At 39.2% G+C, this 14217-nt stretch overlaps 1 protein-coding gene across 1 annotated transcript in view; it reads left to right on the top strand.

Annotated features, from left to right (window-relative positions):
- Nucleotides 1–13978, top strand: part of BMP5 (bone morphogenetic protein 5) — a 63559-nt gene extending 49581 nt beyond the window's left edge. Inside the window, exons 5-7 of the mRNA XM_052809263.1 lie at nt 5637–5713; nt 7546–7656; nt 11568–13978. Coding sequence (XP_052665223.1) covers nt 5637–5713; nt 7546–7656; nt 11568–11717 — 338 coding nt within the window. The 3' untranslated portion in view covers nt 11718–13978. The remainder of the gene's footprint in view (nt 1–5636; nt 5714–7545; nt 7657–11567) is intronic.
- The last annotated feature ends 239 nt before the right edge of the window (nt 13979–14217 follow it).

The following is a 14217-nucleotide window of genomic DNA, read 5'->3' as shown; positions in this document are numbered from 1 at the left end:
TATTGATTCGTGTCACGCTAATTAATTAAAAACACAGCACTTTGTGATAGTATATATGTCTTTATTTCCCTTGCAAAAAAAAAAAATCCTTATTAAATTTCTTATAAATATATTTTCTTGCCCTCCTTCCACAGCTCTTTCTGCTATGTAGGGGTTTGGACTCCAACTGCAGTCCCTGAATAGCTGAGGAACAATGTTTTCTTAGTCACATTAGCCTACAGTTTTGATTCTTGACAGAATATGCATGTGGGCCTTGAAGCTACAGTATGTGAAATTGAATCCTTGGCACCAGATCTTATTATAAATGTCACATTTGATACTTATATGAAATGTTACGTTACACACAACATTCATCTTATATGAAAGATAGAATTCAAGGAAGGAATACAGACTTGCCTGAGTCTCACTTTCTTCATAGGTGTATAGGTTAGATGGTTTGCAGATATATGTCTGCGTATGAAATGCAGACCATCTTATCAGGTGTTCTGGTGTGACTGCTTATCCACCGCTGGTTAACCTATATTCAAACAATTCAGAGTATCGAGACAATGAAGACATCTATGCGATGACTCATGTATTTATTGCTCAGCCTTTCTCCTTTAACTGTAGGGACTTCTGCTACATTCTGTTGCTAAAACTTCTGTACATATTCTTAAATATGAAAATGTGACTGAGAGAAAACTGGCAAAAGCACAGTCTCCAGCCTTCATTTGTTTGCCTGCCTGCTTGGGTGCTATCTAAAACCAGATTGTGACTTTCCTGACTTTCTCATATGCATATTTTTCCCACATTTTTCAGTCACAGTTTTTTTGCAAAGTGACTTGCATTCTATATGGCTGAATTTTAAATTCCCACTAATAGCTGAAACAGAAAAGCTCAATATTTACCTCCTACGAGCACTGATATTAGTCAAAATCAGTATATAGATCCTTGTGAAGAGTGATCAGTGAAACACAGTTAAATCTTTTTTAAGTTAAAGTTCCTTTACTTTCCACTACCTTCACCTTACTTCTAAGTGTGCCAAAAATACTAGATTATTACAGACAACTCAGCACAAAGTGTGACTAAGGAGTTTTGGTTATATTAAAGGCATAATGATTTTTGAAAACTTGTGATGTCTTAGGGTATCCTGCCTTGTTGCTAGTGGCTACTCCAGAAAGACACAGGACTGCCATAGGATGTGGGTATGTATTTTGACCCCATGTGCCCTGGGACAACTGAGAGTATCTGAGATGCCCTCAGGTAACCAACTACCTGTGGAGAACCTTTAATGACTGTCATTGAGAATCAGCCCATGAAGGGCTAGGAAAATACCATAGGAAAGAAGGTAGTATTCATCTTTAAAAAGGAATGAGGATTTGAGGTATTACAGCTTAGAAAGCCTAACAACATCCCTGGTGGTACTAGAACAAGTTATTTAGTACCACAAACAGATATATCTTGACTTGTGCACAGCTTTTGACACAGTTTCAGGAGACATATTTGGACTCAGGTATATTAAACAGAAAGTAGGTACATAGCCTGTTTAAAAAAAAGCAAAAGCATATTCAAAGAGCGTGTTACCAGTAACAGTAAAATTTGGGTGGTTAATTTGAATGACGTCTCATTGAGACTCTTCTGGATCTCATTCAGTCCAACATTTTATTGGTAATTTGGATGATTGATCACTCCTCCCAGATCTGGTATCCCCTGTGAACTTGCAGAGAACACACTTTGTTCTATTGTCCAGGTTACTAACAAAGACATTAATCAGCATTGGCACCAGTACTGATCCTTTAGGGACATCCCTAGTAACCAGCTGCCAGCTGGACTTTGTACCACTGATCACAATCCTTTGAGCCCAGCAGCTCAGCCAAGTTTCCACCCATTATATTCTTTACCTAAGCAAAACCCAAAACGTATCATCTGTCCAATTTGGCTCTAAGAATACTATGGGAGACCATATCAAAAACCTTCCTAAAAGCAAAGCAAGCAACACCCAGTGCTCCTCAAAAGCCCACAAAGCTAGTCAGCTCATCACAAAAAACAATCAGGTTGGTTAGGCAGAGTTTGAATAAGTAAATCCATGCTGACTGTTCCCAAACACCTTGGTCTTCATGTGCCTGGACATAGCTTCCAGGAGAATTTTCTCCACAGACTTCCCAGAAGCTGAGGTTAAGCTGATTGCCCTTCTTGAAGATGGATGTGACATTTTCCATTTCTGAATCATCAGAAATATCCTCCAGCCACTATGAACACTCAAAAATGGCAGGAAGTGACTTTGCAATGCCATTGGTCAGCTCATTCCCCGCACTGAAATTCATCCTTTCTGTTCACATGGACTTGTGTATCTTCGATTTGCTTAAGTGGTTCCTAACTCTGTTTCTTGGCTTGGACAAGTGTACTCTTTGCTGGGTGAAAAACTGGCTGGATGGCCGAGCCCAGAGGGTTGTGGTGAATGGGGTTAAATCCAGTTGGCAGCGGGTCACTAGTGGTGTTCCCCAGGGCTCGGTGTTGGGCCCGCTTCTGTTTAATATCTTTATCAATGATTTGGACGAGGGGATTGAGTGCACCCTCAGCAAGTTTGCAGACGACACCAAGTTGGGAGGCAGGGTCGATCTGCTTGAGGGTAGGGAGGCTCTACAAAGAGATCTGGACAGGCTGGATCGATGGGCTGAGGATAACTGTATGAAGTTCAACAAGGCCAAGTGCTGGGTCCTGCACTTGGGTCACAGCAACCCCACGCAGCGCCACAGGCTTGGGGAAGAGTGGCTGGAAAGCTGCCCAGCAGAAAAAGACCTGGGGGTGCTGGTTGACAGCCGGCTGAATATGAGCCAGCAGTGTGCCCAGGTGGCCAAGAAGGCCAATGACATCCTGGCTTGTATCAGAAACAGTGTGGCCAGCAGGACTAGGGAAGTGATCGTCCCCTTGCACTTGGCACTTGTGCGGGCACACCTCAAATACTGTGTTCAGTTTTGGGCCCCTCACTACAGGAAAGACATTGAGTTGTGGAGCGTGTCCAGAGAAGGGCAACCAAGTTGGTGAGGGGCCTGGAGCACAAGTCTTATGAGGAGCGGCTGAGGGAGCTGTGGCTGTTTAGCCTGGAGAAAAGGAGGCTGAGGGGAGACATTATCACTCTCTACAACTACCTGACGGGGGGTTGTAGTGAGGTGGGTGCTGGTCTCTTCTGCCGGGTGGCTGGAGATAGGATGAGAGGAAATGGCCTCAAGTTGCAGCAAGGGAGGTTTAGGTTGGGTATTAGGAAAAATTTCTTTACTGAGAGGGTTGTCAGACATTGGAATAGGCTGCCCAGGGAAGTGGTTGAGTCACCATCCCTGGAGGTATTCAAAAAGCGCGTAAACAAGCTACTCCAGAACATGGTTTAGTGGGCATGGATGATGGTTGGACTTGATGATCCTTAAGGTCTTTTCCAACCTAAATAATTCTATGATTCTACGATTCTATGATTCTTTTACTGTGGGTAGAGCTTCAGTCACTAGGCTCAGGGACTTGGGAGTCCTGAGGGTAAATCTTGCCAGTAAAAAAAAAGACAAAGTCATTGAGTACCTTAACCTGTTCTGAGTCCTTTTTGCTAGGTCCTCTGCCCTACTGAACAATGAATCTGTATTTTTCTTTGTTTTTCTTTTTGCTATGAATGTACCTATAGAAGTCCTTCTTGTTGACTTCACAACCCTTACAAGTTTCAACTCCAGCTAAGCTTTGGCTTTCCTAACATCCGTCCCTGAGTACTCAGGCAATGTGTTTATATTATTTCTGTGTAGCTCATCCCAATTCCATATTATTTTTACTTCCTGTTTGAATTTGAGCTGTTAGGAGTTTCTTATTCAGCCACAGTGGTTTTGTGCCGTACTTGCTTGACCTGCACACAAGAGTAGACTTACCTTGTGCTTCTCTCAGAGGTTGTCCTGGGAGATCAGCCAGCTCTCCTGGCCTCCTTTGCCTCCAGGCCAGTCTGCTATGAGACCGTGTGAAGAAGACCTCTGAACAAGCTGAAATCTGTTCTCCTGAAGTCCAGGGTTGCAATGCTGTTATTGATCTTGGTCATCTCTCCACCATATCATGGTTGCTGCAGCCCCATCATGCTGCAGTGCTCATCAACATCCTCACCCCAACATCTGTTTATTTATTGATTTGCATAAATACAACATAATCCTAAGGCAACTAGGCAGGAAAATAAAAAAAAAGGATATGAAGCTGATCATTTGACACTGTGGTTTTGCTGCAAAACTCTTGTTCTGGGATATACTGCTAGAAAATAATCTGGAAATCATAGGAAATAATTATTTTACTTTATTTGGTACTGTGTTCAGTTTTGGCTGTCATGTCTTCAGAAAGACACAGAGAAACTGAAGAGAACTCAGAGAAGCAACAATAGCACAGATCAGGACAGCTGACAAGAAGCAGTTGGTAAATTTGCAGAAAAACTCCTTTAGGCCAGCTGTTTGGAAGGGTTTTCCGCAAGGACAGTGAAGCACTACAACGGGTTATCTCACAGACTGTAGAACTCCCTTCCCTTCATTTTATGTGAAAAAGGCGTCTCTCTTAATTTTCCAGGAATTTTTCAACAGACACCCTCCCATCCCAGCCTCAAGTCTTTTAATGTTAAAAAACTGTTCCTAAAAATAAATTCTATTCCTGAAAATGAAGGTTTTATTTCTTTTTCAGTGTCTTCATTGTTTGTTTGGGTTTTTTTGTTGTTGTTGTTGTGAATTTCAGCCAACTTTTTTTTTCTGCCAGAATGGTTATTTTGGTCCAAAAAAGCCACTTTAAGCATTCTTGAAATGGAACCAGAGGAGACAGCCTGGCCTCCCTGTTCCGTCACATGCCTCACTGATGGCATCGCTTGAATAGCACTATAAACCAACACTGGGGTGCTGATGTGGTGAAGGCATGACCCTATTCCCTTCCTTTCCTGTTACTCAGGGGCAGTAAAGAAAAAGTACTAGATTTTCTCCAGGATTAAGATTGTCCTGGAGAAGCATGCATAGAAGGTTCTCTGTGTCGTTCTATCCTGACATATCTCTGACAATGCAGAAATATTCAGGCCTTTAAAAAGCATCTCTTAGTCTACTTGTTTACATTAGTATTACCAACTAAAGATCATCAGGTGGTGAATATTTCCAGAAAATATGGTAAAAAATGAAGGAGTACAAAATGTGCTAATATTTAAGTCACAGACTTTTCGAAATTCTGTTGTTTCAGGACAATTTTTATCATTGTTAATTTTTCCTTTGAATTAAGCTACTTTCTTTAGCTGGCAGTTAAACTTACGCCACCATACAGATGACTTCCTCATATCTTGGATCAGGCTCTCACTTGTCCTCCTTTGATTACCTGTGTGCATATTATCAAAGTTGCTACCTAGCTAGCCACAAACAGACATCTTATAGACCTGTTTCCCCTAATGCTGTATGCTGTGTTTTGTCTCTGTGCACAAATTTTGTCAGGCTGACACTGTTGATTCTGCATTTCCAAGTTTACACTGCCTTTACAACCAACCCTAGGAACATAAATGACAGTACGCTTTTTTCCTTTCTTTTGTACAGCTTGGTCAGGAACTCAACAATAGCTAACTTGTCGGTTCCAGCAATGCTTCTAAACAATTTATTATTATTATTATTATTTTCTTCCTGTAGATTATAATACAAGCGAGCAAAAGCAAGCATGTAAGAAACATGAACTTTACGTGAGTTTCCGAGACTTAGGATGGCAGGTATGATTATAATGCTGTTGCCTATCAGTTCAAATTGGGACAATATATTTTACAGTCCCCCATTATTTTTAGTCTGTTTTCTTCATGGTAACTGGTATTGCACTGATGAGAGACAAATTCTTTAAAGGCATTTTGTAATGAATCCCTATCACTATCGCTTTACCTTTTTTGGCTGCTGTTCTTGCAAAGATTTTGCATACATTAATGGCTTTACAATCTGGATTCATTCACATAAAGATAAATCTGGACACTTACTCAAGATATGAATAGATCTGTGGTAAATGAAACCGAAATCCCCACAATGAGCAATGGAACTTTTGAAATTTACCCTTGAATTCTCCCTGGTTCAGTGCTGTCTACTGCAGGTCAGAGAGATTTCACGGGGGTAGAGTCTGTAGAGAACTAGACCTTGGATCACTGCTCAGTGGTCTTTATAACACCATAGCTAAGTTTATATAATTTCTGGGAAAAACTCATGCTGCCATACAGTAACAAAAGAAGAAGGTACTTGTAGTAAAAGGTCATAAAGACAGAGGCAGGACATTATGAGAAAAGAAAATAGAGCTCAATCTAGGTTTTTTTTCCAGAAAGCAAGGAGCTCTCTATAAAGAAAGAACAAGAAGGCCATCAGCAACCTATAACCTAGACCTATTGCATATGTAGGTAAGAACTCAGAGATGGCTGGCTGTGCATTTCACATTTCTCTGAATTATTGTAAAACAATTCTCCATGAGCAGAACAAGTCTATGAGAAGAAAAAGTGTGCTCTTTAGTGACAGCTCACCCTTTACATATCTAGCTTAGATTCTTATATGGCGTCATTACTCTGCCTGATATTTTGTAGTATATTTATCCTCACAGCAGCCTGAAGAAGTAGGCAGGGACTGTTTTCCCAAGTCTGCAGAGCATAATCACCCTGTCCGTGGGCACAGAGCAGTCTTATGGTATTGACTTGAACTCAGGCTACTGAACAAGTGAGCCATTGTCTGTCTGTAGATCACAGATTTTTCCAGATACCAACATTTTTTTCATTTTTGAAACAGTAAATTCTAGTATGCCCCAAGATGTGCAAGGCTCTCAGATCAGTCATTCAAGGTGGCTATAGAGAAAAGAAAATCTATGTTTTTCACAAAAAATGCCTGAAGAATTCAAAGTTTCAGTTGGAAAGCCAAAGCTACACTGTACAATATTTGATCAGTGAAACTCAGGGTGAAATGAGATAAAAAGAAACAAAACCCAAAAAGTAGGTACTTGATCCTCCCTGCCCTTCTCACAGCACCTCCATTACCTTTGCCTGGCAAAGGAGGAATTCAGCAAAGTAAACATATAGCTTGCATTAACCTTTTAAAATATTTTCCCTCTTGTGGTCTTCTTCCCATGCTGTGTTGCTAGAAATACTCAAAATGCATGATTCAGTGACATTCCAACGGGTAATCTCTAGCAACCCTCAGTCTCACGCAATGATACAATTAATGGTATTGAGTATGCTGAAGAAAGAGCATGCATTTTAATTACTTTTGTTGCACCAAGAAATGCTCAAGATTTTCAGTCTGGGAAGAAAAGTATTTTGACAAATATATTTGGACCTTTAATTCCCCTTATAGCCTCATTAGTTGATATTCAGTATAGATTTCTAAGTTCAGTTTAATTTTCATCTGAGTTTTGCATGAGCAAAGAAAATACTTCTTTTTTTTTTGGCAAAAAAAGTAATTTAACATGCCACATTGTGAAGTTCATTTTGTCCTTGGACAAGTCTTAGTTAGTTTGATAGAGTTTTAAATTCTCTGAGTGAGAAAAAAAAAAATTCAGTGGGTTTATTTGTTCTTGTTTTAGGATTGGATTATTGCACCGGAGGGCTACGCTGCGTTTTACTGTGATGGAGAATGTTCTTTCCCCCTCAATGCCCACATGAATGCAACAAATCACGCCATTGTTCAGACTCTGGTATGCCTCTGCCTATGTTGTAGTTGCCTATTTTGCAGTTGTAAGTGTCTTGGCACAGGGGCTGTCTCTTCCTCTCTGTTTACTCCTATTGGATTTCAATTATTTCTGGGTAAATGATAACCCATTTCAAAGATGTTCTTTGATGATGACGCTGGAGAGAGGATGAACTGTCCAGAGCAGCCTGTGTGGTAGGTTTCTTTTCCATTTCAAATGCAATAACACACAAGAAGACTGTGTCATATTACTGGAGAACTGTGTAGACAGGAACAAAAGGGGCCCCCTGGTCCCACTTCCAAGAGTTTTTTGCAGCTTATTGAAGCTCCATGTTAACATCTACATGCTATACCTTCCAGAAATGTTGATGCTTGGCCATTCTGTGGACCTCTGTTGTCAACTGTTGGCAGAGATACTTAAACTGTAATTTAGTGTGAAGCTTTGCAAGCAGATGCATTTGCATTTAAGAAGTTGTGTTCAGTCATGCCTGGCTAACAAATGCAATTTATAAATAAGTGTGTTTGGATCTGTTGCTCTGCCTGGTACATGTAAAAGGGGATTTGCAGCCAGCTTTCTGCCTCTGCTATTTCTTATGTTAGTCCTGTGCATCAGCTGGAGCAGCCAAAAAGATGATCTTAGTTGAAGAAGCTGGCTAGGCCTCCTCTACCCCAGCAGCATTCAGCTACAGAAATCAAGACCTTGAGACTGTGCCTAAATGTAATGCTGTGAGTCTGATGTCTGGTCATGATTTTTCACCTGTGCCAGCTGAAGAACTGGCTCTGAACAGCATCAGTATTAGTAGAATGATTAAGAAGCAGAGGAACAGGAGAGAATACAGAAGGAGGGAGTGGGAGTACAGAATCAGAACAGGAAAGGGTTGCCATCCCTAATTAGTTGCTGGTAAGGTCAAGGCACTCAACTGCAATTAGAGAAACATGGGTTTAAGGCTCCCTCTAATTTAAGCTGGTGATAGGAAAGTATCCTGACCGTCAGACTATGCTGATGAGTCTCCATGGATGATGATCTTTTTCTTTGATTTTGACGTGAAAAATCTGGGCCTGAAAAACCTTTCCTCCTTCAGAAATGAGTGCAACTACTACTCTTCTGGGACCCCCTGCAAACCAAAACCCCACATCAAAAAAAACCAGAAACAAAAACAAACAAACAAACAAAGTTTGATTTCTTTCTCATAGAAAACAAATTCTGCTTGTGAAAATTGCCATGTATTTCCACAAAAGGGATATTTTTAAAACCTCATCATGTGCTGAGACCTTTTCCTTTCCATTCAACATTTCATTTATGCACCTACTCCAAGTCCAGCCACCAATGCAACATTATTCCTCTATACCAGAACTGAAATCAGCAAGATTTAGAAAAAGAAGGGAAAATGTCAGAGCTGGAAATAAATAGAAGTGTGGTGAGGGGTACAGATGAAAGGAACAGCAAATGCTAGTTGGCAAGGAATATAGTAATGTGCCTAGGAGACAATGAAGAACAGCATATATGCAGTCCTGAGCTGAAAAGAAATAGGTCAGCAAAGCAATAATTTAGCATTTTGCAAACATTGTCCAAAAATGTTGCCAATATCAGTGAGATCCCCAGGTTAGAGCTTCCTCCTGCCATTATGGACTGTTAAATAAGTGGCCCAGTGCTACTTTCTCTTAGAATCATAGAATCATAGAATCATTTCGGTTGGAAAAGACCTTCAAGATCATCGAGTCCAACCATTAACTATGCCCCCTAAACCATGCCCTGGAGTACCCTGTCCACTCGCTTTTTTAATACCTCCAGGGATGGTGAATCAACCACTTCCCTGGGCAGCCCATTCCAATGTTTGACAACCCTCTCAGTAAAAAAATTTTTCCTAATATCTAACCTAAATCTCCCTTGCCTCAACTTGAGGCCATTTCCTCTTGTCCTATCTCCAGACACCTAACAGAAGAGACCAACACCAAAAAAGGTTAATTTCCTATTGTTAAGAAATTTGTGTAGCTTGTCCTATTTTTTAAATTGGATATTTAAATTTTCCCTCCTTTTTATGGCTTTTTTGGTATTGTGTGTTTCCCTCTACATGTACTGTACATGCATTCAGTTGTGCAGCCAAAAAAACATGAGGCTAATTAAAATTTAACTGCACATAAATTAGATGAGATAACAGTAGTTGAATGCTTTCTGGTTCAAATTATACAAAATTCAGATTTACACAAGGTGTGCACATGGGGATGGCTTGGGAAACAATTATTCATACACCCCACCCTAATCCATATGTAATCATCTCCCAGCCATACTGATTACACCATTCTAAAAAAGCCCAGTCTTTGGGTTGGGAAGTGATTGTTCCTTGGTACCCCTCCAAACTTTACTGACTCTTTTTTTTTCTTTTGTAACAAGAATAGGAGAAATGCTGGGCCAGTACCTCTCTCCCTTTTCTTTCTCTGAGACTCAGCTTAGGCAGACAGATGATAGAGATGCATACAAATACAAGACCAACTGCATTTAATGATTTATATAAGCTTTCTTCTCCTCTCTCACTTCCCATCACCCTTAGACCAGGCGTTGGAGTAGCGTTGACCTCCCGATCATGTGAGTCAGTGATCAGCAGGTTGACTCGGACTGACTTCCAGGCTCACGCTTGAGAAGGCTGTGAGCATCGCTGTCATGCAGGGCTAATGGGGCCATGGAGCTTCCAGCTGGGGTGGCAGGGGCTGGTGGGACCAGGAGTTATGGCAGGGCAAACATCTGCCTAGGCAAGGCACAATCATTCTTTTCTCCAGTGCTTTGCTATTCATTTGTTAAACTGTTTTTAAATGTGTGTCTAAACCCTTACTAAACTGCTACTTCAGGATTTATTATTGCTCATTTCAAAAGTACTTCTCATGGTAACAGTTATGTAAAAATCGTTTCCTGATAGACTGTTCTCTGTTGTCTGGCAAAGGCTCTGGGCTTATATCACTGCAAGACAGATGGCTCTAACAGATTTACAAAGACTTAACATACAAATGAAACCTATTACTGCTGAAGTCTTCATCCATGCCTTAATAATCTCTTGCCCTCTCTATTACAACTCCCTCTTTTCTGGCCTCCCCAGTTTCCAAGTCTTCAGCATGTGTAGAATATTACATCCAACCTTCTTTCAAGTACAAAGAACTTGTATTTCCCCCATTTTCAGATATTTCCACTAGATCTTGTTCGTTCTGGGATGCTGTTCAAAACTCCTTTCCTTCTCTTCAACCTTTCATTGATATATTTCAGCCTGGTGAACATAAAGCCTTCTCTGCCTCAGCCCTTTCCCCAAACCTCCTGTCCAGCTGGCACCCAGCTTATGAATTGATTTTGACTTCAGTGGAAGTAGAATTGGATCCATGGATACCCAGATAAGACCTTAAAATGCACTCATGCTGTCTGAGAGCCCACATCTTACCATTTCATAGGCTGAAAACAGCTTCAGTATGAGCCTTTGCCTGCACAGCCTTTGCTGTCTGCAACAGACTTTCCTCCACGCTGAGACCCTGACACAGGAAAGCATTTTAGCACATGCGGGGTCCCAGTGAGACCCGGGACTTGAGCCTGTGCTTTGTGTTAAGCACTGTCCTCAGCAGAGATGGTACTGACAATGTGTTTAAGTGTTTTCCTGAGCAGCCGCCTAACTCCAACTCTTTTCTAAATTTCATCTGAAAACTGACTTTCTGTCTTGGCTGCTCCTCCTCATTTCTCTCTCCATCTGCTATTATTGTATAACTCTGCCTGTGCAATTGAAATCAAAGCAACATTCTGGAGGTAAGCTGTGCTTTAAAGTTGCTAACTGAGGAAAATCTGTGACCACAGCACTCTCTGAATTGCAAAGACATGTTTTGCACTGATGTTGTCCTTGTACCTCTCTGTTTGATGTATGAGCTATGTATTTATCTGTCTTTCAGGTTCACTTGATGTTCCCTGATCATGTACCAAAGCCATGCTGTGCACCAACAAAACTGAATGCAATCTCCGTGCTCTACTTTGATGACAGTTCCAATGTTATTTTAAAAAAATACAGGAATATGGTGGTGCGTTCATGTGGCTGCCACTAGAATAAAAAAAATAATCTAAAGCAGAGGGGTTTATTCAGAATTGTAATAAAGTCAAGATATGAGCCTTGCTGATGAAAAGGCAGTCCTAAATTTATTCCATTTCATGTCATCTCTCATTTAAATGTACAGTGTAATGTATATAGTAGTTTTTATTTATTTAAAAGTATATAGTTTGTTTTGTATAGGCAAAATTTCAGAACCATTTATTTTATGGGTCACCTTGCTATGCTGCAGAACTTCACAAACTAGTTTTTCAATTGACCATACTGGAATCTATTTCATTCAATTTTGATAGTTTAAAGTAAAGCCTTTTTATAGATTTTTTTAAAGCTAGAAACTCCAGAACTTCTGTAACTGCTTCTTATTGTTAAAAGAACTAAAATACATTTGGTCATATCGTGCCAATGAAAACTGTGGCAGGATATGTATTTAGAAAAAGGCACAGAAAAAAAACTAAACAAAACTGCTTGGCTAAACATATTTTATCTTTTAGAAGTTCTGCTCCATTAGAAAAAGTGAAATGTTGAACAGTGCTTAAGTAAATAAATAGATAGAAAATAGAAGTGAAAAGATTGCACATAATTATTATAACTATTTTCTTTAACAAGATGAGTGTAACTGGAGGTGTATGTTGCTTTTTGGCTTGTGGGCTGCAGAGTTTGCAAAAGGCTCAAAGCTTCAGGAATTCTGTGGAGACAGACTCTCGCCTCTCTCTATGACTTTCCAAGTTAACACTAAAAATTGAACTACAACATTCTTACCTCAAATCATATCAGTCTATTATCTATTACACTGCTCTGGTAAATATTTTTATAATTACAGCACAAAGCAAAATCAAACAAAAAAACCACACAAGCCTTCCCATTACATACACATGTTACCATATACACAAAATATACAGAAGATAGGGTATGGAAGGGCTTTGCTTTATATAGCTCCTACTTTTGGATGTGTTTTCTGAGTGTATGAGCAAAGGTACAGGGGATACAGCAGTCATCACCTGTTTAATCGAAAATCTTGTCCCTGATGCTGGCTGTTTTCAGGCAAAGATGAAAAATACCTTTCATAATGAGCTGTTGGGTAATTTCCAGCCTAGTTTTGGTCCCATCTGCTTTTCTATCAGGTGGAGATTGGTTTAAATCGTGTGACTTAAGATGGGATATATTTCTTTTTTTTTAGTATTAACTATCATAATTTTTGGAAATTCTTAAATCCATATAAATAATTTTTAATCTCCCTAAATTTTTGGCCTCAGATGAAATCCTGTGGTTGTGAACTGCACAACTAATTACAGATTATCATTCCAACCACCCATATGCTTCTTTTGAATTAACCACATTTAATGTCTTTGGACACCCCTTTGTATTAGTGTTATGAAAATGGGAAAACAGAAACTCTGTTTTCTCTTTATTACATGGCTAATTATAATATATGCTTTTATCATGAATTGCCTTGGTTAAAAATGCTTCATTTAAACAGTTCTCAACAGAGAGTTGTTAAAAAATGAATACGACATACTGGTTTCTCCTTAGACAGTCTATTCATGTAAACTCTGACTTCTCTGGTTATATAAAGCACATTTCAGAAAACTCAGATTATTACAGACTGATAAAATCAGTGTGTGTGTGACTGTGTATATTCATGTGAATGTGCAACTGTCTTTTTTGCAGAAACTAATTTATTTTATCCTGCTGTTGGAGTAATACATAAATCCTTTTTATGCATACACTCAGTTTTTTTGAAAAATTAACAGTTTTCATTTTAGTCTTGCTAACTCTTTCCCCTTAATACAACAGTTCCATTTTACACTTCCATTTCTATTTTATACTGACATTACCTACATATCTACATTTAGTTGCAGTTCATGCACAAGGGTGTATAGCAAAATACAATGTCTCCAACTGAATTACCATTTTGGAACAGTTAAATTCCTGGGTTGTCTTCAGAAAAGTTACTGGTTTCTGTATAAATTGGGTAGGTGGACATGCTTTTTTGAACTCAATTTATTCTAAATGGAATTTGATGGAAACTAAATTTGGGGTACATTAAGTAATATATTTTTAAATAATGGTGTACCATTTTGAGAATAAGAAACTGAAGATTATTGTTATATTATTCTTTGAAATATGCTGTTGGAATATATTTCTATATTTTGAGACATAATAAACCTGTAATACTATTTTCTTCTGCTGTGATTTTGCTTGAGACACATGACAAAACGACACTGATTTCATATATTCTTTTAATGGTAAAAGTAAAAGATCACCAATAATTATGGATAGATTTTGTTGCATTTCATTTTTTAGTACAAATATTTTGCAAAAATACTTTTATTTTGTTACTTCTTAAATTGCAGCTGGTGAACCACCTACACTACTAATAAAAATCATGCCTGCCAATCATACTTCCAAATGCTAATACTCTACTCAAAATATACTAGAAAGGAGAAATAGGGTTTTTTATTCTCCATAAATCCCTAACTGGTCATTCCTCTGTTTGA

This window comes from Harpia harpyja, chromosome 15 (genome assembly GCF_026419915.1).
Source record: "Harpia harpyja isolate bHarHar1 chromosome 15, bHarHar1 primary haplotype, whole genome shotgun sequence".
NCBI classification, from domain to species: domain Eukaryota; kingdom Metazoa; phylum Chordata; class Aves; order Accipitriformes; family Accipitridae; genus Harpia; species Harpia harpyja.
Note: the sequence above shows the minus strand (reverse complement) of the source record. Positions and strands in the feature narration are given on the sequence as shown.